General features: G+C 52.5%; 8 protein-coding genes across 8 annotated transcripts; 4 read left to right on the top strand and 4 right to left on the bottom strand.

Moving 5' to 3' along the window:
• Positions 1 to 138: 138 nt before the first annotated feature.
• On the top strand, positions 139 to 741 carry COCSUDRAFT_17200 (histone-fold-containing protein; the record flags this gene model as incomplete). The annotated part of the gene is made up of 2 exons (XM_005646356.1): positions 139 to 223; positions 515 to 741. The coding sequence occupies 2 exons, from the start codon at positions 139 to 141 to the stop codon at positions 739 to 741; spliced, it is 312 nt and encodes a 103-aa protein (XP_005646413.1).
• A 1,083-nt stretch (positions 742 to 1,824) lies between these two features.
• On the bottom strand, positions 1,825 to 2,470 carry COCSUDRAFT_9295 (putative histone H2B; the record flags this gene model as incomplete). Its single annotated transcript, XM_005646355.1, has 2 exons — positions 1,825 to 2,055; positions 2,363 to 2,470. Coding segments are annotated over 2 exons (339 nt in total), but the record flags the coding sequence as incomplete, so codon positions are not given.
• Positions 2,471 to 2,806: 336 nt separating this feature from the next.
• Positions 2,807 to 3,472, top strand: COCSUDRAFT_17011 (histone-fold-containing protein; the record flags this gene model as incomplete). The annotated part of the gene is made up of 2 exons (XM_005646354.1): positions 2,807 to 2,917; positions 3,212 to 3,472. 2 exons carry the CDS (start codon positions 2,807 to 2,809, stop codon positions 3,470 to 3,472), a joined length of 372 nt encoding a protein of 123 aa, XP_005646411.1.
• Positions 3,473 to 3,629: 157 nt separating this feature from the next.
• COCSUDRAFT_29833 (hypothetical protein) lies at positions 3,630 to 10,770 on the bottom strand. Its single transcript, XM_005646353.1, has 14 exons — positions 10,645 to 10,770; positions 10,076 to 10,296; positions 9,762 to 9,873; positions 9,497 to 9,603; positions 9,119 to 9,236; positions 8,540 to 8,689; positions 8,025 to 8,148; positions 7,585 to 7,745; positions 7,156 to 7,283; positions 6,755 to 6,890; positions 6,251 to 6,390; positions 5,670 to 5,832; positions 5,142 to 5,270; positions 3,630 to 4,676 (listed from the first exon to the last, which is right to left on the bottom strand). The coding sequence occupies exons 2-14, from the start codon at positions 10,258 to 10,260 to the stop codon at positions 4,446 to 4,448; spliced, it is 1,884 nt and encodes a 627-aa protein (XP_005646410.1). The 5' UTR covers positions 10,261 to 10,296; positions 10,645 to 10,770; the 3' UTR covers positions 3,630 to 4,445.
• Positions 10,771 to 10,999: 229 nt separating this feature from the next.
• Positions 11,000 to 20,025, top strand: COCSUDRAFT_37154 (nitrate reductase; the record flags this gene model as incomplete). The annotated part of the gene is made up of 18 exons (XM_005646352.1): positions 11,000 to 11,075; positions 11,744 to 11,900; positions 12,277 to 12,517; positions 12,989 to 13,163; positions 13,656 to 13,793; positions 14,024 to 14,158; positions 14,513 to 14,647; positions 14,957 to 15,100; positions 15,405 to 15,526; positions 15,788 to 15,898; positions 16,218 to 16,349; positions 16,708 to 16,876; positions 17,304 to 17,472; positions 17,832 to 17,913; positions 18,314 to 18,447; positions 18,729 to 18,810; positions 19,306 to 19,434; positions 19,810 to 20,025. 18 exons carry the CDS (start codon positions 11,000 to 11,002, stop codon positions 20,023 to 20,025), a joined length of 2,547 nt encoding a protein of 848 aa, XP_005646409.1.
• A 1,181-nt stretch (positions 20,026 to 21,206) lies between these two features.
• Positions 21,207 to 21,872, bottom strand: COCSUDRAFT_37153 (histone-fold-containing protein; the record flags this gene model as incomplete). The annotated part of the gene is made up of 2 exons (XM_005646351.1): positions 21,207 to 21,467; positions 21,762 to 21,872. 2 exons carry the CDS (start codon positions 21,870 to 21,872, stop codon positions 21,207 to 21,209), a joined length of 372 nt encoding a protein of 123 aa, XP_005646408.1.
• Positions 21,873 to 22,208: 336 nt separating this feature from the next.
• On the top strand, positions 22,209 to 22,854 carry COCSUDRAFT_9247 (putative histone H2B; the record flags this gene model as incomplete). The annotated part of the gene is made up of 2 exons (XM_005646350.1): positions 22,209 to 22,316; positions 22,624 to 22,854. Coding segments are annotated over 2 exons (339 nt in total), but the record flags the coding sequence as incomplete, so codon positions are not given.
• Positions 22,855 to 23,937: 1,083 nt separating this feature from the next.
• Positions 23,938 to 24,540, bottom strand: COCSUDRAFT_17033 (histone-fold-containing protein; the record flags this gene model as incomplete). Its single annotated transcript, XM_005646349.1, has 2 exons — positions 23,938 to 24,164; positions 24,456 to 24,540. 2 exons carry the CDS (start codon positions 24,538 to 24,540, stop codon positions 23,938 to 23,940), a joined length of 312 nt encoding a protein of 103 aa, XP_005646406.1.
• Positions 24,541 to 24,678: the final 138 nt, after the last annotated feature.

Here is a 24,678-nt window from a genome sequence, read left to right as displayed (position 1 = left end):
GTCAATCCTCAGCTTCTGAGTTCCTCCCAGACCCACATCCAGCCATAAAAAGCATGTCAATTTGCCATTCAGCCAAACATTCTCTGATTTTCACAGCTTTCAGCACTCATCCAAGCACCCAAGCAAACCTCAGCAACCATGTCTGGACGCGGCAAGGGCGGAAAGGGCCTCGGAAAGGGTGGCGCCAAGCGTCATCGCAAGGTCCTCCGTGACAACATCCAGGGTGAGGCTGCTGCTCACATCTGCCTTTTTTTCTTTCAGAATTTCTGGATGATCATGATGTCGTGTAGGAGCTGGGCTGAAGAAGTTGCTGACTTTGTCAAGAGTTTTAGTGTGCGATGTTGTTAGGCAATCACCTCGCTGTGGTCCTGTCTTAGATCTCTTCTTGTCACTTCAATCATTTAGTTTGCTTTCTCGAAACAACCTGAGGTTGAGTAGGCAGTGTGCTGCTGTGTTATGGTTGTCCTGCATCTTCACATCCCCATCAACTAAAACTCATCTGTGTGCTCCACAGGCATTACCAAGCCCGCCATCAGGCGTCTGGCTCGCCGTGGAGGCGTGAAGCGCATCAGTGGTCTCATCTACGAGGAGACCCGCGGCGTGCTCAAGGTGTTCCTTGAGAACGTGATCAGGGATGCTGTGACCTACACTGAGCACGCCCGCCGCAAGACCGTGACCGCCTTTGACGTCGTGTACGCGCTCAAGCGCCAGGGACGCACCCTGTACGGCTTCGGTGGATAGGCTGCGCTGTCCTGCAGGATCCCCAGCAACCCACAACCCAAACCGGTGTTATTTTAACACCACCACCACATTGGAAACCTTGAGCCTCTGCTGTGACATGACCTGTGATGTGAGTTGTGATTACTGTGCAATACTTACTGAGGGCATGACCATGCAGCGCTGGTTAACTCTAGCCTTAGGATAGCTTTGAGTTTGCCAATCAGAGTTCCTCCATGTCACCGGGCGCTTCTTATTTTTCATTGAGGACAGATCTTTCCTGCAGCCTGGCACATGGCTTTGGACAGAGCTGCAGACATTCCTGATCCAGATTTGCACTGCCCTTCTCATTATGAACACATTGACTGTATGTCACATGATGTGACATGAGCCCCAGCAAACGCTAACGGTCTGCATGGCGGGCAGCTTGACTTTTATGAACATGATGCTGATACTGTACAGCACATGTGTTGATCATGATCAGATGATTGTTTGAGAGCTGTAACATCGAGACTAACCCTACAGATACTGTTGACATCAAGATCCTAAGGTGTAAGATTACACAATGACTGCTTGTAAATACAGAAGGTCAACTTGCTCAGCAGGCTATGAATCCAAGGCGGAATTTGATATAGCTGAGACAGTCTGAGATGTGAGAAGGCAGGACATCAAATGTAGCAAACTGCACGTGCACAAAATCCCCATCACAGCTGTACATGTAGCCTGCTTGCGAGCTCATGTCTGGTGGCTTGAGCCACCAGTGCCCAAAGCGATTCCATATCCCAATGCATTGACTGCTGCCTCCATGCTCTGCCGCTCAAACCCAAGTCACATTCTGCAATTGTTCTATGGCGTTCTAGGGACCTGCCAGGTTTGAAACAGTGTTTGTGTTTCAATTGTTGAGTTTTGTCAGTCAGACCAATGCGTGAACAGCATTCATTACTCGGCTTGTCAGCAATCACAGGACTGCCCTCAGGGCCCACTAAACTGCTTGCAGCACACTGATAGATAGTGCCAGAACTCATTTGTTGCTTTCCATTGAAGTGGTGGTGTTAAAATAACACCGGTTTGGGGTCTGCTCAGCGGTGCCTGCAGCTGGGCTGCTTAGGCAGAGGTGAACTTGGTCACGGCCTTGGTGCCCTCAGACACGGCGTGCTTGGCCAGCTCGCCAGGCAGGATGAGGCGCACAGCGGTCTGGATCTCGCGAGAGGTCACTGTGGGCTTCTTGTTGTAGCGGGCCAGCTGGGCGGTCTCAGTGGCAATCTTCTCAAAGATGTCAGTGATGAAGGAGTTCAGGATGGAGATGGCCCTGGATGAGATACCGGTGTCGGGGTGCACCTGCAGCAGTGGCACAAAATGCCTGTCAGGTGATGCTGATTATCGTCAGATAGAGACAACTGCTCCTGGCCCTTCACAGATGCACCACAATGACAACCGACCTTCATCCTCCTTTTCCGCGACATTACAGCTATACAATTGCGCACTTTTAATTAAATATGCACGTTCTCGTACCATACAGGCCCCTATGCATTGCGATATTAATCTTTGCAATTAGCATCGCAGGAAAAGTTAACAACGTGCAGAGAGCTGTGTTTGCCATTCGAGCTTGTGAAAGATTTCTAAAGAATCATCCCAGTAGCCTCACCTGCTTCAGGACCTTGTAGATGTAGATCTTGAAGGACTCGACCTTGGCCTTGCTCTTCTTCTTGCCACCGGTCTTGGCGGTCTTGGCGACCTTTTTGGCGGGCTTCTTCTCTGCCTTGGGAGCCATGGCTGCTTGTTTGTGAGTGCGGTGAATAAAGCTTGATATTCACGAGGGCGGTGGAAGAAATTTGCTCGGTTTGAGCTGGAAATGCTGAACACAAGGTTCATATCTTGCCGGGTCACCTGACGGGCCAATCAGAGCTCAGCATTGAGGTTGTATACAACGCACGCGAGTGCTGGCCGCTGATTGGCCCGACGCAGGTCCGCAGCACTCAAGACCGATTCAGAGCAGAAGCTGCACTCAAAACGCTCTGCAGAATTCCGATTTACTCACATTCGCTCTCTTCTCAGCTTCCAAAAACCCTCAAGCGAAACATCTGCCACCATGTCTGGACGCGGCAAGGGAAAGACAGCCAAGAAGTCGGTGTCCAAGAGCACCAAGGCAGGCCTGCAGTTCCCCGTGGGCCGTATCGCCCGCTACCTCAAGAAGGGAAAGGTGTGCATGTCTGGATGTGCCTTCGCAATCGCCTGAAATCGAGTATGTGTGCCTGTCCTGAGATGTCTCTGTTGTGATGCTTTGACACTTGAGATGCTATGGCAAATATGGTGGTGCCTGTGCTTGTTACTTGTTTCTTTCGTGATTCAGCAATAATAGAAGCTTGGTCTTCGCACTGTCATCGCTAGGCTGCCCACGTCCACATCAATTTGCTCCTCATCTCAGATGGCTCTTTTGGGAGTCGAAAACTCTGCTGAATGCCGCCCCTAACATTGTGATGTTCCTGCATCGCAGTATGCCAGCCGCGTGGGTGCTGGAGCCCCTGTGTACCTGGCCGCAGTGCTGGAGTACCTGGCAGCTGAGATCCTGGAGCTGGCAGGCAACGCAGCCCGCGACAACAAGAAGACCCGCATCGTCCCCCGCCACATCCAGCTGGCTGTGCGCAACGATGAGGAGCTTAGCAAGCTGCTGAGCGGCGTCACCATCGCCTCCGGCGGTGTCCTGCCCAACATCCACTCTGTGCTGCTGCCCAAGAAGACCGCCAAGAAGGAGTAGGCACCAACAGCCGCCAGGATCTTGTACCAACCACAAACTGGTGTTATTTCAACACCACCATCAGGATGGGAAATCTTTTTCTTTTCATTTTCTTCACCTCTACAGTGAAGGTAATGATCATCATGATGGCATGGATCTCTAGAAAGACTTGACAAGCTGGAAGCAAATGTTTTTACAAGGTACAGAATCTGTACTACAGAATGTACATGCTGCACACCGCTTATGCAGTTTCAAGCTCTCACAGGTCGTAACCAATAGGGGACCATTTCGAGTCTAGAAGATCGCATTGCATCATTATTTCCTAAGCTGAAACCTTTCTTCTGCATACTTTGCACTTGAGAAACTGGTGAAACAACACATTCAATCAACGAAATGCAATAACAACCCCAATCGTCCAGCAATAGCTGAACACCTAAGATCCACCGATCAAGCACCCACGTTGCCAAGGTGTCACACGGTACGGTACCTCAGTAATTGCACATAAGCGCACACGTGCATAGCAAGCAACTTGGTGATGTATACATGTGCGTGCTCAACAAGTAAAATGTGTTTTCCATTATGAAGAAATTAGAGCCTGACGTTTAAGCAGGGTATCGGCGAGGATGCTCAGCAGCGGCGCAACAAAAGCGCTCCACGACACTGACCTCACTTACAACAACATGCGCCCACCCATCAAATCACAGGTCTAGCAAAACGCCATCGCTGCTGTACGACTGCCCACGGCCAGTCTTCCGTACCACCCTTGACAGCTGCAACCTTGGGTACTTTGTCACCCGAATGAAACAATCCCCGATGCTGCTAAACACATCATAGAGATTACCACCAAGAGGCCATCTACTTAGTGACAACCGGGGGTATGCACAGAACGTGTGTCTTGAGACATCCGCATCACAGCGTCAGCCTCGCAGTAGCAGGGTGCTCACGAAGCAACTTCTGTCGATCTTTGTCATCCATGAGATATGATGAGGCCTGATCAGGCCTCCACCAGCACACCGGGCTTGGGGGTGGCGCCAAATTTCTCGATCATGATGTCGCGCAGGTAGGGGAGCAGCACAGACTCGTCGCACGCAATGCCCTTCTCGAATTGGGATGCCAGCTGTGGGTTCTCCCCGATGGTGCCCCCCAGAAAGACACGCACGCCCTCTGTCGCCTTGCCGTTCAGCTTTGCCGGCCCGCCCATCAGGCCGATGTCCGCCACTTGCACCTGCGCGCATGCACCTCCATGCTCAACGCAATTTATTATCACAGGTCGGCAAATACGAAGCCGAAGGCCATAGGGCACTACACGCAAGGCGTCTGCAGCCACGTCTGCGGGGCCTATAAAAGTCTGGAGCCTAGTGTTGTATCACATCTTATTGGAGCAATGCTGACACACAATAGTAACAGACGATCATATCAACTGCAAGGTACTCTTGCGGAGTTCTGCATCACGCTGGCTGCGAGGGCCTCGACTGGCTTCAGATGGCAGTCACACTGTGCAAGGCAGGTTGCAGTGCATGGATTCATAGGTTGAGGCTGTGAAGTGTGGCTGTACTTGAAGCCCTTGGCAGAGACGATATCGAGTATAGCTGCGACCCCGGAATCCGGAGTGGGCCTCTAAGAGGTTCACTGCATGCAAATGGCACAAATTTGACCAAAAAAATGGCGAAGAGGCTGCAGGGGCGCTGACCTGGCCGCAGGAGTTGGGGCAGCCGGTCCAGTGGATGCGGATCTTCTTGGGGAAGTCCAGCTGCTGCTCCAGCTTCTCCACAACAGCCATCGCGCGGTTCTTCGTCTCGATCACAGCCAGCCCGCAGAACTGCACACGGCCCATACATGCACACCCGTCATTCAATGCTGCCGCAACAGTTGATTGCTGCCAGTTTTCTGTGCCATATCAGCCTTGACAGGAACGCTGCTGGACCTCAGAGGGCTTGCACCTTTGAACATAGCAGCTGGCAGTTGCATGGCATGAAAAGGTGGCCGGTTCTAATCTGGCTGAGCCATTAGGAAGACTGGCAGCACTTTCAGAGTGCTCGAGAATGTCATGACCATGACAACACTGTGTGACGGGTACAACTCCTTCAGTTGATGCGACAGGCTTGGTGGCCTGCTTACCACCAGCATCATGCTGCCAGCATGCTCGCCGCTGCACAAAATTGGCTAACTTATTCCATGGTCCGATGATTGACAGCCAGAGATCATGATGCATGCACACCTGGGCGCCGGTGCAGGAGACGAGGCCGCGAGTGAGGTTGCCGGCATCGATCTTGTACTTTTGGAAGATGGGCTCCTTCTTCATCTCCTCTACCTTGTCATTGGGAATGAAGGGAAAGAGGACGTCCTGCTCCACTGTCATCCGCAGAGTGCCGTCGCCGTACCTGTTTCAGACCATTATCACTGCCAGGTCAGCACCACTGACTCACTCTGACTAATAAGCTATTCATGAGAAAAACAACATGGTCTCCAATTTCAAGAGTGTCTTGGATCCAGGAACGACCAGCAATACAAGCATCATAATTTTCCAGTGTGCACAGTCGTGGTGTTTCCTCCGTCTAGAGAGATTCCAGTGAAGTGCAGAGGCCTGACAGGCAATTTGCATGCGTCGCCATGACTGATGAGCAGACTGGAAATCGGTTTCCAGTGGAGACGTAGCAAGCGCACAGCTGTCTGGTGGAGAGTGGGAGGACGCATTGCATGTATGCTGTATGACCTCGAGCTTTGGGTTTGCCTTGGGGTAACATCAGCGATAAATTTAGTAATGATATTATAAGGATCTGTAGAGGGGAGCTGGCGCACGTGTCGGCGACGCGCGCGAATTCGTAGAAATCGTCGGCAAAGAATCGGCCGGTGGGGATGCATGCGCCAACCCATGAGAAGCCCTCCTGCTTCTGCGGGTGCACGCCCAACACGTCCCGCCTCTCCCACACATCGTCATACTGCGCACACACCCCCACACAAAATTAGCACAGTGATCCACTGCGCCTATTGAGGGAACACTCCCCGATTGCGTTATCACGTGGCCTTCCATCTAGAAGCCATCTGGTTACTAATGACCACAGGAGCACATGGAAGACATCCTCGGCACCCTGAGCAAGACCTGCCAGAGGGCTGTAGTGTGCTGCAAGCTACAGCAGCCTCTGTCAATGCACTGCATGCACAGGAGAATCTCCTGGTTGAGTGGCCAAGCGCTAAGAGCTTGTAGATGGTGCTAGGACATCACCAGGCAGGCCAGTGCACAGGGCATCGCGAGCCAGCAATCAAGTGGAATTTTTCGCGGTGAGGCATGAGAAGCTGAGTCACCTTTTCCTCCACGGCGGTGCGCAGGGTCACTCCACCCATCCGTGCGCCCACCATCTCCCGGAACTTGTCTGCGCCCCAATCCTCCACCAGCCACATCAGCCGCGCCTTCTGCCTGTCCTCGCGCCCACCATAGTCCCTGCATTCCCCATCCCGCACATGCTTGATTGTCTGCTCTGGTCCAAGCATAGTCAAGCCAAGAACATCTGGTGCACCTGCCGTGATAATCGCACATCGGGAGCGGCAAAGAGCAAGTGTCTTGACAGTATGGACTGGCCCACAAACATGGCCCGGACGGCTTCGTATTGGGCTTTGCATGCATATATGAATAGTTTGTTTCTGGCCCCCTTTATCAAGAGGGATCCTGGTAGCTTTGCAAGGAAGGGGAAATTGGCGGTGAACACCTGAAGACCTCGAGGAGGGCTTTGCAGTAAGCGACGACCTGGTCCCTGGCCACAAAGGTGTTGCCATCGATGGACATTGTGTTGCGCTTGACGCTGAAGTAGCCGCCCAGCTCCACATTGAAGCCCACCTGCGCGCACATGCCCGCACAAGTTCACCCCATGCTCCCTTGACACACCTTTGCTGACCATTACAATTTCAGCAGCCCTTTGCATGCACTTGAGCTGACACTGATACCGAAAGTGACGCCTGATCAAAGTTTTGATGAATTGACGGTGTGCACGAGCCTCTCTGGCTCCTAATTCCATGCAGTGTGCCACTGCAAGCATATAATAAGGCAGGCTTGTCATCAGTCATATTTACAGGAAGCTGTGTGCTTCAGCAGATGGGTGATGCATGCAAAAATGCAGTGCAGACAAAGGGCTCCTCACCTCGCCGGTTTCAGGGTCATGCACGGCTTTGAGGCCCACGTCGTTGATGTGAGTGTGGGGAAAGTCGTCCCGGGAGGGCGACAGCCCAATGTTGATTTTGCGTGGCAGGTTGACCAGCTCCTCATTGCCCTTGCCAAAGTTTGTGATCATGTCATTGATCTCTGCACACACCCATATAATGAATAATTGAGTGGCCCCAGTTACACGCAAGATATGTATAGATATTAGCCGGCAAAGTAAAAAGTCTGAATGTGATCTGACATGCACTAAGAAGATAGCTAATTTGGGTTGTATATGCAATGCCACCATGCAGGGAAGTTAAAGTACTGCGCCTCCAGGTTGTTCTTGTACAGGAACAAATATAATGCACATAGGATGCATGTGAACTGAGAAGCAAGTACATCTGAGACTACATTCACACGAGGCAGCCGGTTGCACACCGTAGTTGAGCTGCCTCACGTCGATGAGCTCATGGGGGTCAATGCCGGCAATGGGGCTGCCAGTCATGTTGCGCACGTTGTCCATTCCAGTCTGCACTGCGCTCAGCCCCACCGATGTCAAGCCCTGCGCCACAAGCATACAAAACCACTCTCAAGATCCCTCTCAAACCGCTGCACTTGCGACCAGCACCAGTCCTCACCCATCAGACACTGCCACGCGACAAGACAAGCCGCATGCAACGTTCCCCAATTAGCAATTCTCCATCCAGTCCTTCTGTTGCTGCGGCCCTGCTCCATGAGAGCCTGTAAGAACTGGTGCAAACAGGGGGCCTTGCCCTGTCCAGCAGGAAGTCATTTGTCTGGCCAGAAGCACAGGTGGCAAGTAGTGACCGAGCCGGGCACACCTTTGCGTCCGGCATTTCCTACCAGGTGCTTTCGTGTTCAGCAGATCAAGCTGGCACCTTATGTCCAGTTATTTCACAAATTGTGGACAATGCAGCAGTGAGAGGCCGCACCTCGAAGATGGCGGCTGAGTCAGTGAGGTCCATGCCTCGCAGCTGGATGTTGGCGCGTGTGGTGATGTCTGCGCAGCCCTTCTCGCCCAAATTCACAATCTGGTCCCCCAGGAACCGCAGCTGCTTTGAGGTCAACTCCCCATTGGGCACCTGCCCACAACCCAAACCCCATGAGAACATTGCAGACACATCTGAGGATGAAACAGTTGCAGGAGTGTCTCTCTCTTGTTATTAGTCCACCCAAATCGGATGATGGCAGTACTAACAAGCCAGAAAGCAAGCCAGAGGGGAGGAGCTGTCCCATGTTAATTTGCAAACACACGTCCGTGTGATCTCCACTCAAAGGATATGCAGGTTTGTATATTCACTTTAATAGGAGCTACACTGGAAGCCACACTCTAGCAACCTCATCCAAACATTGAGATCCTTCAAGGAATGCCGTCTATTTTGCTGCCATCAGTCTCTGTGCCTTCAATCTGTTGAAAATCACGACAGCAAGAATAGCATGCCATAGAGCAAAGCACAGGGCAGCAGCTGTCCAATGTATATTCGGAAATTGGCACAGAACAGTGGGCACACCTTGAGGCGCATCATGAAGGTGCCGGGGGCGCGCTTCCTCCTGTGGAACATGCCGGACCACTTGAGACGCACGTCAATGTCGTCCAAGTCCAGATCCTCCCATTTGGTCTCCCCCTTTCTGTGCAAGCGCAACAGCAGCCCGAAAGCTCAGTAACACAGCCAGATATTGCTTGAGGTCGGATGGGCGAGATGGTATGCATTGTCAGTGATGTTGGCTACAGGTGAAACAATCAATGCATACACCACAGCTGTGGCCAAGGACTCGTTTGAAGCCTCCAGTGCATGGTCTGGTCGTGCCTGATGGGCATGCATAGACCAGAAATTACGAGAATTCAGCTGCTGCTGAGATGGGCAATCAGTGAAGAGAGCAATGCACACCTGATTAGCTCGGCCAGCTCTGTGACCTCCGTCCACATTTTGTGGCCGCCTTTCTGGGCCTTGATCCCCTCCGCCTTGTTCTTCTTTGCAACAGCCAGCGACCGCAGCTGCGCCCGCAGGAAGCTCATACTCGGTCATTGTCAACTTGTAGAGATAGCGCGACTACGGTGCATGTATGCCCCATTGCAAGCTTGAACACGTTTAAACAGCATGAAAAGTGTGATTAGCGAGGCATGCATGCAAAATAGAGGAGCCAGAGACTCACCCTGGCTTCGTTAGTTAGAAACTTTAGGCCGCTGGTCTCGAAATCAATGCTTCGCTCTTCCAGGATTGCCTTGACCTCATCCGACAAGGGGGGGACCTCGGCTGCTGGCCACCTGCATGACAGAACCTCCTTCTTCGTCATTCTCAGTCATGCTAGATCTTCATGGGATCATGATTGCACAACTCATTCCATGAGTTTGCAGCAGACACAGTGGCAGATCAAGCAGGCAAGCAAGCTCGCGGAGACTTGAAGCTGCACGGCAGTGTGCATGGTGCAAGGTGCATAGTGCTGCAGATGGCGAGCACGAAGCCTACCTGCTAGCTCCATTGCTGGAGGCTCCGTTGCTGGAGGCTCCATTGGTGGAGGCACCGTTGGATGAGGTCAAGGTTGCTGACGCAGAGCAGCGCAGGGCTGATGCTCTGGAAGGCGCAGCAGTCCTGTTGGGGAGAGGTAGGCGTAGCCCCAGTGCATGAGGACTTGTGAGATTGAACGAAAGCATCTGGAGAGCCGCCTTCCCTTCCTTGACTCTTCAAACCTGCACGAACATTTATGCAATAAGGCAAGTCCCAAGAGCACTTGTTGGGAGCCCTAACTCTGCGACACTGGACTCCTGGATCCAAATAATGGAAAGCTATGCTTACAGAAGTTTGCAGCAGATATCAATTTGTTAAAGGAAACGAGTTTTTCATGTTGTGCATTCAACAAACTGAAGACATCCATCAGGCTCTCATCAAATAGCAGGGGCTGCAAGGTCTACACGAAGCGGAACTAACACAATCTCACGTATGTATAAATCTGATCACGAATCTCAAGAAGAGGAGGGGCGATTCAGTGTGTTGGACGATAGCCTCGTTCCTCGTAGAGGTGGGCCCTTTTGCCCTACCTGGGTTTTGGGAGCGCTGTCTGGCTTGTGGCGGTGACTCTGGGACGCGGGGACGCTGCACTTACACCGCTTGGATCAGATTTCAATTTCGACGATAAATTGTTGTCGATCGCTCACAGAACAAACCTGGTGCACGGAATTGGAGGGCTGGTCGAGAAGGGCCGGGAATCATGTGGGTCCCCGTGCGAAATGGGACCTTTACTAAACATTCCGTAAAATGGGGCTCTTTGGCCTGGCGAGGGCTCGGGGAAAATCTGGACGAATGGACGAATGTCTCAAAGGAGCTGGAGCGATCAGGAAGGGGATGTGATGCAGTAGAGTGTGTGGGTCAGTGCGCATGGCTCCAGCAGCAATAATGGGCAACGACGTCCGGGGCAGTATCGGAACAAACGGCTTTGCCCACAACGAATATCTTTCTGCAGCTGTTACCGGTACGGATTTTCATCGAGATCAATACCCTGTTTGAATTACCATGCAAAGCTTCGACGCCTTGCAGCGATTGTATTGCGCTGTCGGTCACTGCGCATTCGACAGCTCGTTTGAAGTTTCTGGGGTGAAGCCCACAGGATTCCTCGATCACTGCCATTACTGCTTGGTGCACAAAGCAACAGGGATTCATATGTGTGGACGATAGGATCTCCGGCATCTCCGCCATTGAGGAGCAGAGTAAAGCTCTTGGATCTGCGCTTGGCCATGCCCGATGCACGTGCAGGGAAGCTGCTGAGTTCTGCAGACCTACTTCTAGTGCCACAAGACAGCACGCAGATTAAGAGTCAGGACTCTGGGGAGACATGCCAGGTCAAAGCATTGAAGGCAAATTGGACGCAATTGACTGCAGGATAGGGCTTCCACATGAGCTTGAAGTACAGCGCCTGGCGCTGTCCAATGATCCTGGCTACTTCTGCTTGACGTAACACATTAATAACCCAGCAGCAGCGTCGCAGGCGTGCAATGCTCTAGACCCCCTGCTTGAGCAGGGTGCAGCCACCTTTTCACTCCGAGCAGCTGCATAGGTCATGGCGCTTCAGCTAGTCTCAGTAAGATCGGATCAACACATGGTGGCACACATTAGCAACAACATGAGCATGCTGATGCGCAGGTATTCGCGACGACGGTGCACCAGAGGACCCCACATTGGCGCCCGGGACAGCTGACTGGACGCTGCACGAGCCGGTGTCAGAGATCGACCCCAAAGATGCGGCCACGCCAGATGCATGGGTGCCGCGGCACCCGGGCCTCATCCGCCTCACCGGCAGGTTTGCACCTGCTCAGAACCTGGCATTTTCTGAGACCAGGCGGGATTTGGAGAAGTTGGGTTCCATCTAGAACTGGTTCTCCAGCTTTCCTTATCCCTTAGCTCGGTGCCAAAGCCCCCACGCAGGGCAGTCGTGCATGATGGCAGCCTCGACCCATCTCTTGATGCAAGCGCAGCTTCTCAGGATGGATTCCCTCGTCGGAGTGAGCCTGCCTGATCAGTGGGCTCCCATCTGTCTTGCCACCAGCAGAAGATTCTTGAGGATGAGGATTGTAAAGTGTCATCAAGGGATACTAAGGATTCACCTTTTACACATCATGATCTAAGCTTCCAAGGCCCCTGATAGTGCTTCTCACTGGGCCTGGTTTCCCATGCAGGCACCCCTTAAATGTGGAGCCAACCCCCACAGCGCTGATGAAGTATGGGTTCATCACCCCGGCTTCCCTGCACTACGTGCGCAACCACGGCCCAGTGCCCAAGATCCAATGGGCGCAGCACCGACTGCAGATCAACGGCCTGGTAGACAGGCCCACCACCTTCACAATGGACGAGCTGCTCAGCACCTTTGAGCATGTGGACGTTCTCTGCACCCTCACCTGTGCCGGCAACCGGCGAAAGGCACGCCCACAATTGGACCTCAGCCCTCAAGGAATGACCCCTAGCAATGGAGCTTCTGCCGCCCATGTGTTGACTGAAATATGACCCAGATCTGGTTTTAGTGACGTACAAAGAAGCCTCTGCAGAGCTGCCTGGCCGCCTATTTGTCAATTATGGATCGGCCCACCCAGAGGTCAAACTGGTGCTTCAGAGTCCAATGGATTGCACTTGTGTCGGCTGAAATGAAGTCCAGAGTTTAGGGGGTGCAAAGCAGTCCCTGCACAGATTCCATGCAAACCCCATCTGCTAAGTAAAGATCCATACTACTATATTTGCTCTCATATATGTAGAGAAAGCGCGGATTGAGATGCATATTCACTGTTTTAGATAGAGGGAAAATAGGAGCTCTGGGCATGACTGTGATGGACAACCCTGAAGCTTATTGGGGCGATGCAGAGTGCTGACATGTGCCCTGCGCATGCCCTGCCGCAGGAGCAGAACATGGTGGCCAAGACAATTGGCTTCAACTGGGGCCCGGCTGGCACCAGCACAGGGATGTGGACGGGGGTGCGGCTGGCCGATGTGCTGCACCACTGCAGCATCAAAGGCGCTGAGCAGGCGGCCAACTATGTGTGCTTCCGAGGGCCCAAGAACGAGCTCCCGCAGGGTGAGTTCAAGGGGCCTTTACTCCAAAAGAGCACCTCTGAATCCCATGTCTGAATGATCCTCTTACGCGTTGCTGCGTATCACTGCCTTGTCAACAAGGCAACATCTATTTCTTCAGGCAATGGGTCAAATGACAACTGCACCTGCACAGCCTGTTAATGTCGCAGGAACGCGCTGTCAGGAAGAAGCTCATGCTTCAGTTTATAACGCATTGCTCCAGGGTCATCAATGAGGACTGTCCAGCACTACTACTGTACACTGCTCGATGTTGCATGGCTTGTGAAGACAGCGTCAGCCAATTAGTTGGCACGCCAAAGGCGGCTGCCATTTCCTCAGACAAGCTTGGTTGTTACCTGCAGCCCAAAAGCAGCTGTACTGCTAGCAGGGCACATGCTGGATCATAAGAGTCCTGGCAAAAGGCTTCACGAGCAAATTTAGAGGGTGCTCAGATCATTAACAAGGTCTATTCATCACATCCTGGCTGTGGCTGCAGGCAAGGACGGCAGCTATGGGACGAGCGTGGAGAGGTACAAGGCGCTGGACCCGGCCTCAGACATCATTCTGGCATTCAAGCAGAACGGCCGCCTGCTGACGCCCGACCACGGCTACCCCCTGCGCATCATTATCCCAGGTGCCCCTTCCTGGCAGCTTCCCTGCAGCTGCAGTGCAGCTTCATGGATCCTTCAATCTACCTCCTCGCTGCTGCTGCAGCTGCACCCGCATGGGATCAGCACTCCTGGCATCACTGATCAGGGCAGCAGCTGCAAGCACAGGGCTTGTAGCTGTGAGACTAGGTGCTCAGATGAACACATAAGTTACTGGAATTTGGAAATGTAAAGTGGCGCGGGGTGTAACGTGCAGGGTACATTGGCGGGCGGATGGTGAAGTGGATAGAGGAGATCACAGTCACAGAGGCGGAGAGCGACAACTTTTACCATTTCCATGACAACCGCGTGCTTCCCTCCCACGTCACCGAAGTCCTCGCCAAGAAAGAAGGTGCGCCGCTGCGCGTTGCCACATTTATTCCAGTATTGCGCACACTTGCCATGCATGTAATTCTTGATCGGCATGCCCTGCCGTATTCTGTCTCGTACCTCGGCTGGGTGGCATTCCCAAATGACAAAGCTGCGCACAGGTCATTTGATGCTGTGCTATGCACGGCCACCTATCAGCTGATTGACTGTCTACTGTGGCATGCCTCTATCATGCTGCAGGAGCCTATTGCAAACTCTTGCAACAGGCTCCTGAACTGAATTGAACTGAACTGAACTGAACTGAACTGAACTGAACTGAACTGTGGAAGCAGCAGACGCAGATATTGAAACTTAACATCTGGGTGATTGGGTGCAGGCTGGTGGTACAAGCCGGACTTCATCATCAATGACATAAATATCAACTCGGCCATCACTTCGCCCGCGCATGACGAGTTCGTCCTGCTGCCGGGCCGCAACTCCTTCTTCACCGTCTGCGGCTACGCCTACTCAGGTCAGCTCTCCTCTTACTGTGCCAATTTGAGCCAAATGAACTCCACAGCACTTGTCCTCATGCTGGCCTGCAGCCTGCCCTGAGCATGCACCAATAATATCTGTTTCCAAGCTCATACTGCTAAAAAGCAGCATTGCAATCTTTTCGCAGCGCTGGTGACTTGAGAACGCTTATTTAGCAGGGCAGGCACGCCCAAGCATCCAGCAAAAATCAATGCTATGCTCTCCCTCATGGGTGGATGAATGCTGGCTGCACAACCCTTTCAAGGGGCATGCATCTGGTGCTGAATTGCAATAATTGACTCATCAGGTGCGGGGCGCAAGATAATCCGATGCGAGGTGACATTGGACGGCGGCAAGACCTGGCGGCTGGGGGAAATACGCCGTGCTGGGCCGCCCAACGCATACGGCAAGCACTGGGCCTGGGTGCACTGGAGCCTGCGCGTCCCCCTGCGTGAGTCATTGCTTAGTCAGCGTTGCTGCTCAGTTACTGCTCAGTCAGCGCTGATGCTTTAATTACTGCTTAGTCAGCGGTGGTGCTGAGGCATGGGAGACTAGTGCCTGCACATCTGTTTGTGTTCCAGAATGGCTCATTGTCTCTGGGGCAGACTCCTGCAGGCTTGCACAAATATCTGTCTTTTGGGGCCGGGTTTCACTTGTGAAATTGCAATGAGTGCTTGGTGGTCGAAATTGCCTGAAGTTGGGGTCATCCATTGGTTTGAAGAGAAGTCTATTTGAAGAGAAAATGTCTTTTGCAGTGGATCTGCTGAGGACGGATGAGGTGGTTTGCCGGGCGTGGGACGAGGCGATGAACACGCAGCCGGACTCCTTCACCTGGAACCTCATGGGCATGCTCAACAACTGCCACTACCGAGTCAAGGTCCGCGCTCACCATTTCTTGTCCACCCATCTGCATATCATCTTGCACTTCCTATAACTTTGGGCTTCCTATTCCTATCACAATCTTTCCAGCATCATGGGAGCATGAACAGGCATCATACAAAAAGGACGCAGTCATTGCCAATCTGGAGGAGGTTGCTGGGAGTTCTTATGCAGGCACCCATTGCAGGAGGATAGAGCATTTCCATCAGGTTGAGACACTTAACTCATCAGGCGGAGTTGACTGGGATGCATGACACAGGTGCACCCAGTGGAGCTGCAGGACAATGGAATGGCGCTGCAATTTGAGCACCCCACCATCGCAGGCGTCACTGCTGGCGGCTGGATGAACCGCGTCGAAAACACTGTCCAGGTGAGTCTTTCTGCAGGCGTCCTCGAAAGCTGTGCCTTTTTGCATGCTGGATGTTCAATTGTGTCCACTGCATATCCGGTTCTCTGGTGAGAAGTGCAGCAATGTGGGCCTTGACCCGGGCTCCTTGCAGCTGTCTGAAGCTACTTGTGTTGTGATCCACTGCTACTTCCTGTATGCTCTCTGCGGACCTGTTGCTGGACAGGTACTTAGTGCAATGTAAAGCTGCACACAGCTTTGTGCTTGGCCCTGAGGAGCTCCTCCAAAATAAGGACCTTTTCAGGAAAAGCTTTCAAACATTGTGCGCTGTTCGGTGGCGCAGGAGGCGAAGGAGGTGCCAGAGCCGGCGGAGGCTCAGGCGGTGCCCAAGGGTGGAGAGGCGACGACCTTCAGCATGGAGGAGGTTGAGAAGCATGACACCAGGGAGTCCGCCTGGTTCGTGCACGCGGGGCAGGTGCGCGCATGCTGCCTGTCACCTGATATTTCAAATCTTGAGGGGAAGCCCTGCTTTCAATAACATCTGGGGAGCGGGCACGCGAGATGAAGAAATGTTGTTGAAATATGAAGGTGCTGCAAGATGTAGAAGCTGCATGCAAAGTTGGCGTCAGAAATTTCATTTATTTCTGTCAAGTGAGTTTGGTGTGAGGCAGCATGCAGAGGCATCATGAATCATTTCAATGAGAAAATGCCGTCACGCTTGCATGGCAACTCAAATGTGCTGAATCTTTCGGGGTCAAGCTGAAGAAGGTGTATTTCAAGGGTGCTGTAGGGTTTAAAGGGGCAAGAATGGAATACTCTGCTGATCTGTGCAGGTGTACGATGGGACGCCGTTCCTGAAGGACCATCCGGGCGGCGCAGACAGCATTCTGCTGGTGGCGGGCACGGACGCAACAGAGGAATTCAACGCGATCCACTCAGAGAAGGCCAAGAAGCAGCTGCTGCAGTATCAAATTGGCAAACTCGCCTCCTCTGCTCCCCCAGGTCTGCAAACCATATCCTTGACTCAACTTCAGCTAACAGCGCACCAGTTGTTTGCCGCTTCTAGTTGTGAATTTCAGGAGTAGCCTGCGAGGCGCCCTAAGCAAGCCGTTGTTTACTCTTGCCTGAACTGGGCCTGTTGGCAGTCCTTATAGTCATGGTCGGTTGCACACCGCATTCAAAATACTGAGTCTGTGTACTGCGATCCTGCACATTGCCAGACTTTACCAAGCTCTTTCATCTGAGCTCCTGGCGAAGCAAGCCGTTGCACACTGGAGCCTCAGAGGGCCTAGGGGCGGTTCTTTCATACAGTACCTGTCTCTATATAGCAATGCATGCAAGATCACGTTTGATATGGGAAGCTTTGTCTTAACGCAACACTTCCTGTGGCTTGCAGTGGAGCTTGGCAAGGCGCCGCTGGTGCCGGCAGTGCCAGAGCAGACAGTGCCGGTGGCGCTCAATCCAAAGAAGCGGCTCAAGTTCAAGCTGGTGCAGAAGGAGGAGCTGAGCCACAACGTGCGCCGCTTCCGTTTCGCGCTGCCCTCGCCGCAGCACAAGTTTGGCCTGCCCGTCGGCAAGCACGTCTTCCTCTACGCAGAGTGCGTCCCCCACCCCCTGAGTTGCACTCCTTTCACCGGTCCAGGCATCTGCAGGGGCTTGGCAAGGGCGTACCGCCCGCCCTTGCCCTACACAGGGGCTGGCCTCAGATTGTCTGGAACCCCTTTCAAACCCTGCTACTGTCAGAAATGTTGTCACACCGGCTCTTGAGTCCAGAACTAAAAATGAAATTGCTGAATTTTACTCGAATTTTGCGTGAGCTTCCCAAGCGAGCAGCACGCTGCCTGCCGCATTGCTGACATGTAGCACCAGAAGGATGAGCAACTTTTTTGCTGATTCGGCATGCTGGCAATTTTTGTAGCATGTAGATTGAAGTTATTGAAGTGTAAACATGGTGCAGTGTGGCCGGGGAGCTGGTGATGCGCGCGTACACACCGACCTCATCAGATGACGAGCTGGGCTACTTTGATCTTGTCATCAAGGTGCCGCTCTCGCCCCTGACGTGCATATATCAGACTGCCATTTTGAACAGATGCTTGCCATGCAAGCATGCAACCAGTGATTGAGCTCCAGGTCTTGAATTTCGGGCATGTCCTGGATTGCCACTCGAACGCCGTTCTTGCCAGCAATGCACCTGCAAGCAGCTTCTGAACAATTGCCTTTCATGCAAACACAGGATTCATACTGGTCTGATCATCTGCCCTGAAATTTGACGCATCCTTAAATTATCTTGGACACATTTGATTACATTAATGACGGCAAATTTCTATGTGCATGGTAGCCAACAAGTGCTGAGTCACAGTTGAAATTTCTCGCATTCTGGAAGGATAGTGGGCCGTGTTATTCATCGTGACATTTAGTCCCTGTGTGTTGCGCGCACAGGTGTACTGGAAGAACGAGCACCCGCGCTTCCCTGAGGGCGGCAAGATGAGTCAGTGCTTAGAAGCGCTGCCCATCGGAGGGGAGATGGAGGTCAAGGGGCCCCTCGGCCACATGCACTACCTCGGCCGTAACAGGTGTAATTCCTGCTTGTCCTGCTTGACTTTGCATCAGAATGGCTGTGGATGCTTAGCTGTTACATGCCCCGATGCAGAGCACAGCAGCTGCGTCTGTGCTTACCAATCTTAAGTGAGAGAGGACATGTGGTTGGGTTTGCACAAAAGTTGATGGCTTTTACAGAATAGTGTTCGGTTGATCGTCAGCTCACAGGTGTTGCATGATGGGTCTCTCTTCCGAAATGGCAATCATGATGGACACCCTGGATGGTGTTTGTAATGTCTTGTCTGGGGCTGAGCAGGTATACTCTGGAGGGCGAGGCGCGCACAGCCAAGCACTTCTCCATGATCGCCGGCGGCACAGGCATCACGCCCTGCTACCAGGCACGACCCTGCCCCTCTCCTCTGCTCCCTTTCTATTGCTCACTAAATATATGTCAGATTCTTTGAATACCTCCCGTACGCGTCTGTGCTTGGCCCCATGACCTGACTGATGCACTGGGCATGCCCTGCGCAAGTTTAGTGCTGCGCCAGTCAATCGCATTGTGGGGGTAGGCCGTTGTGTGGTTTGTTGCACATCAGGCCGAGCCTGCATGTTTCTGAGAGGGAGGATATTGCTGTGCCTTGCGCAAGCACAGTGTCGACTAATCAGATGTACTTCTAATACTCGTTTATTGAAAAGGTTCCCGCAGGGCATATTCCACGCTCACAAGTTATTACTATATGTTCCCGCAACCCCAATATTGGCCCACCTTACTTATGAAATTTTGCATTTTGGGCTGCAACCTAGACATTTTGTGAGCGGCAATCTCCATCGCTGTGCCAATGCCACCTGTGGAAAGGCAAAAACACCCATTATAAAAAAATTGTGCACGGCAGGTTATCAAGGCGGTGTTGAAGGATGCGGAGGATGATACGCAGCTGTCACTGCTGTACGCCAACCAGAGCCCCGACGATATCCTGCTCTTCGACGAGCTGCAGCAGATGGCCAAAGACCCGCGCTTGAAAGTGTGGTACACAGGTGCGGCCGCCATGCAATCCCTGAAACTAGACCCGGCTGTCATGTGATGCATGCATGGTCTACAAGGGTTGCTGCGGAGTGCCTGGAGCCCCTTGCATGCTGTCAGGGGTCACATGTCAACATGTCAACAGGATGCACCACCATCAACTCTTGACATGTTTGCAGTTTTTCATTCAATCACATATTCACAGCAAGCTATCTGTTTCTGTTTCCTCCTTGGCGCTCGTAAAAGCTTATGAAGGCTTCAGTGACACTCCATTTTATATTGGCATTGGGCAGCTTGTCTGCAGAACGTACCCTGCCTTTTGGCAGGAAATGCCTGTATCAATAATAACTGGGCATCTGGAGCATGAGGTGATGAGAGCTGTGTCTGGTGCACAGTGGACCGAGTGCCGGATGGCGTGAAGTGGGCCTACAGCACCGGCTTTGTGAGCGAGGAGATGGTGCGGGAACATCTGTTTCCGGCCGGCCCCGAGACGGCCGCGCTGCTGTGTGGCCCACCGCCCATGATCAAGTTTGCATGCATGCCCAACCTGGACAAGCTGTGCTACAAGGCAGAGGACTGCATCTGCTTTTAGGCGGCGGCAGCAGCAGCAGCAGCAGCAGCAGCAGCAGCAGCAGCAGGGTCCGACATCTCAGGGGCATCCACCCTGGGATTAGGCTTATCAGGGAGTACTGAAGACCACCCCTGGGCGTCAGTATAGGTAATTGTTAGTAACCCCTGACTCAGAGCTCAGAGCCTATGCTTCTCTGGTCTGAGACGGGGTTCTGGTCCGCCCCTGGTTGCCAGTCAAAGCGTTGAGGCCCTGTCGAACCCTGCAGCAGCATGCGCGGCAGCTGAAGGGAAGCAAGTTGTACGGTACAACTTGTACGTACGGTATACCAATAAGGTCACAGGGCGTGCGGGCGATGAATGATTGGGGTGGATTAGAGCTCCAAGAGGCATGGAGCCCCTGGTGTTTGTGGAATATTTCGAGGTGTGAGCACAGCCTCGCTGAGCAGTGCCAAGAGGAGCTCCTGCCGCACAGAGACACTTGTCTAGGAACTTCAGCAGTGGCAGCTGCAGCCAGGCAGACACCGCTGCAACCGAGATTTGTGACAGGTTTATTGTGAAAGAGCATCGATACTGGTTGGGATCAAATTGCTTAATCAGGTTACTGGGTCTTCGATGAGCATCGTGGTCTTGACTCCTTAGCAATCAGTGTCATAGAAAATCGCATCGTGAGTTCACAATATGGTTTTCTGTTATGATCATCTGGTAGAGTACTCACTAGTGTCATAACTCAGCTTACAAACAGTGCTGCTTGCAGATAGATAGACAATCCTGTTTGCTGCATGAACTTTCCTTATCAACCTAAATTGAGACTCCGCAATTCAAGTCTGAGCTGCAAACATGTCCTATATGGTTGTAGTTGTGAGGACTGAAAATTCATGCAGAAGATGATCTTAATATATTTGTTCGCCCACGCAAGCACTCTGCAACTGAGGTGCAGCAGCACTGGTGCTGAATAATGTACACTTGGTAGTCCACCAATGGTAGACCCAAGTTTTTGGGTTGTAGGTACAGGGATGTAATCAATCTGAACAGCCATCACGGCCATCACCCAACATGATGTACATTGTTGACCATAATCTGAGGGTCTCTGTTGTGGTGACGTAAGCAACTGCAGGAACAGCTTTCCATCCTAATGGTGGTGTTGAAATAACACCAGTTTGTGGTTGGGACAGTGTCCTCCAGAAAGCGGGCAGCTGTTGCTGCCTACTCCTTCTTGGCGGTCTTCTTGGGCAGCAGCACAGAGTGGATGTTGGGCAGGACACCGCCGGAGGCGATGGTGACGCCGCTCAGCAGCTTGCTCAGCTCCTCATCGTTGCGCACAGCCAGCTGGATGTGGCGGGGGACGATGCGGGTCTTCTTGTTGTCGCGGGCAGCGTTGCCTGCCAGCTCCAGGATCTCAGCTGCCAGGTACTCCAGCACTGCGGCCAGGTACACAGGGGCTCCAGCACCCACGCGGCTGGCATACTGCGATGCAGGAACATCACAATGTTAGGGGCGGCATTCAGCAGAGTTTTCGACTCCCAAAAGAGCCATCTGAGATGAGGAGCAAATTGATGTGGACGTGGGCAGCCTAGCGATGACAGTGCGAAGACCAAGCTTCTATTATTGCTGAATCACGAAAGAAACAAGTAACAAGCACAGGCACCACCATATTTGCCATAGCATCTCAAGTGTCAAAGCATCACAACAGAGACATCTCAGGACAGGCACACATACTCGATTTCAGGCGATTGCGAAGGCACATCCAGACATGCACACCTTTCCCTTCTTGAGGTAGCGGGCGATACGGCCCACGGGGAACTGCAGGCCTGCCTTGGTGCTCTTGGACACCGACTTCTTGGCTGTCTTTCCCTTGCCGCGTCCAGACATGGTGGCAGATGTTTCGCTTGAGGGTTTTTGGAAGCTGAGAAGAGAGCGAATGTGAGTAAATCGGAATTCTGCAGAGCGTTTTGAGTGCAGCTTCTGCTCTGAATCGGTCTTGAGTGCTGCGGACCTGCGTCGGGCCAATCAGCGGCCAGCACTCGCGTGCGTTGTATACAACCTCAATGCTGAGCTCTGATTGGCCCGTCAGGTGACCCGGCAAGATATGAACCTTGTGTTCAGCATTTCCAGCTCAAACCGAGCAAATTTCTTCCACCGCCCTCGTGAATATCAAGCTTTATTCACCGCACTCACAAACAAGCAGCCATGGCTCCCAAGGCAGAGAAGAAGCCCGCCAAAAAGGTCGCCAAGACCGCCAAGACCGGTGGCAAGAAGAAGAGCAAGGCCAAGGTCGAGTCCTTCAAGATCTACATCTACAAGGTCCTGAAGCAGGTGAGGCTACTGGGATGATTCTTTAGAAATCTTTCACAAGCTCGAATGGCAAACACAGCTCTCTGCACGTTGTTAACTTTTCCTGCGATGCTAATTGCAAAGATTAATATCGCAATGCATAGGGGCCTGTATGGTACGAGAACGTGCATATTTAATTAAAAGTGCGCAATTGTATAGCTGTAATGTCGCGGAAAAGGAGGATGAAGGTCGGTTGTCATTGTGGTGCATCTGTGAAGGGCCAGGAGCAGTTGTCTCTATCTGACGATAATCAGCATCACCTGACAGGCATTTTGTGCCACTGCTGCAGGTGCACCCCGACACCGGTATCTCATCCAGGGCCATCTCCATCCTGAACTCCTTCATCACTGACATCTTTGAGAAGATTGCCACTGAGACCGCCCAGCTGGCCCGCTACAACAAGAAGCCCACAGTGACCTCTCGCGAGATCCAGACCGCTGTGCGCCTCATCCTGCCTGGCGAGCTGGCCAAGCACGCCGTGTCTGAGGGCACCAAGGCCGTGACCAAGTTCACCTCTGCCTAAGCAGCCCAGCTGCAGGCACCGCTGAGCAGACCCCAAACCGGTGTTATTTTAACACCACCACTTCAATGGAAAGCAACAAATGAGTTCTGGCACTATCTATCAGTGTGCTGCAAGCAGTTTAGTGGGCCCTGAGGGCAGTCCTGTGATTGCTGACAAGCCGAGTAATGAATGCTGTTCACGCATTGGTCTGACTGACAAAACTCAACAATTGAAACACAAACACTGTTTCAAACCTGGCAGGTCCCTAGAACGCCATAGAACAATTGCAGAATGTGACTTGGGTTTGAGCGGCAGAGCATGGAGGCAGCAGTCAATGCATTGGGATATGGAATCGCTTTGGGCACTGGTGGCTCAAGCCACCAGACATGAGCTCGCAAGCAGGCTACATGTACAGCTGTGATGGGGATTTTGTGCACGTGCAGTTTGCTACATTTGATGTCCTGCCTTCTCACATCTCAGACTGTCTCAGCTATATCAAATTCCGCCTTGGATTCATAGCCTGCTGAGCAAGTTGACCTTCTGTATTTACAAGCAGTCATTGTGTAATCTTACACCTTAGGATCTTGATGTCAACAGTATCTGTAGGGTTAGTCTCGATGTTACAGCTCTCAAACAATCATCTGATCATGATCAACACATGTGCTGTACAGTATCAGCATCATGTTCATAAAAGTCAAGCTGCCCGCCATGCAGACCGTTAGCGTTTGCTGGGGCTCATGTCACATCATGTGACATACAGTCAATGTGTTCATAATGAGAAGGGCAGTGCAAATCTGGATCAGGAATGTCTGCAGCTCTGTCCAAAGCCATGTGCCAGGCTGCAGGAAAGATCTGTCCTCAATGAAAAATAAGAAGCGCCCGGTGACATGGAGGAACTCTGATTGGCAAACTCAAAGCTATCCTAAGGCTAGAGTTAACCAGCGCTGCATGGTCATGCCCTCAGTAAGTATTGCACAGTAATCACAACTCACATCACAGGTCATGTCACAGCAGAGGCTCAAGGTTTCCAATGTGGTGGTGGTGTTAAAATAACACCGGTTTGGGTTGTGGGTTGCTGGGGATCCTGCAGGACAGCGCAGCCTATCCACCGAAGCCGTACAGGGTGCGTCCCTGGCGCTTGAGCGCGTACACGACGTCAAAGGCGGTCACGGTCTTGCGGCGGGCGTGCTCAGTGTAGGTCACAGCATCCCTGATCACGTTCTCAAGGAACACCTTGAGCACGCCGCGGGTCTCCTCGTAGATGAGACCACTGATGCGCTTCACGCCTCCACGGCGAGCCAGACGCCTGATGGCGGGCTTGGTAATGCCTGTGGAGCACACAGATGAGTTTTAGTTGATGGGGATGTGAAGATGCAGGACAACCATAACACAGCAGCACACTGCCTACTCAACCTCAGGTTGTTTCGAGAAAGCAAACTAAATGATTGAAGTGACAAGAAGAGATCTAAGACAGGACCACAGCGAGGTGATTGCCTAACAACATCGCACACTAAAACTCTTGACAAAGTCAGCAACTTCTTCAGCCCAGCTCCTACACGACATCATGATCATCCAGAAATTCTGAAAGAAAAAAAGGCAGATGTGAGCAGCAGCCTCACCCTGGATGTTGTCACGGAGGACCTTGCGATGACGCTTGGCGCCACCCTTTCCGAGGCCCTTTCCGCCCTTGCCGCGTCCAGACATGGTTGCTGAGGTTTGCTTGGGTGCTTGGATGAGTGCTGAAAGCTGTGAAAATCAGAGAATGTTTGGCTGAATGGCAAATTGACATGCTTTTTATGGCTGGATGTGGGTCTGGGAGGAACTCAGAAGCTGAGGATTGAC

This window comes from Coccomyxa subellipsoidea (assembly GCF_000258705.1).
Source record: "Coccomyxa subellipsoidea C-169, whole genome shotgun sequence".
Classification (NCBI taxonomy): Eukaryota; Viridiplantae; Chlorophyta; class Trebouxiophyceae; family Coccomyxaceae; genus Coccomyxa; species Coccomyxa subellipsoidea.
Note: the sequence above shows the minus strand (reverse complement) of the source record. Positions and strands in the feature narration are given on the sequence as shown.

Coding starts and splice junctions, on each gene's coding strand:
- COCSUDRAFT_29833 (XM_005646353.1), bottom strand. CDS start 10,260: ATGCTTTCGTTCAATCTCACAAGTCCTCATGCACTGGGGCTACGCCTA. Junction 8,690..9,118: donor CCTTCATGATGCGCCTCAAG/GTGTGCCCACTG, acceptor GGTTGTGGGCAG/GTGCCCAATGGGGAGTTGAC. Junction 7,284..7,584: donor ATGACCCTGAAACCGGCGAG/GTGAGGAGCCCT, acceptor ATGTGCGCGCAG/GTGGGCTTCAATGTGGAGCT.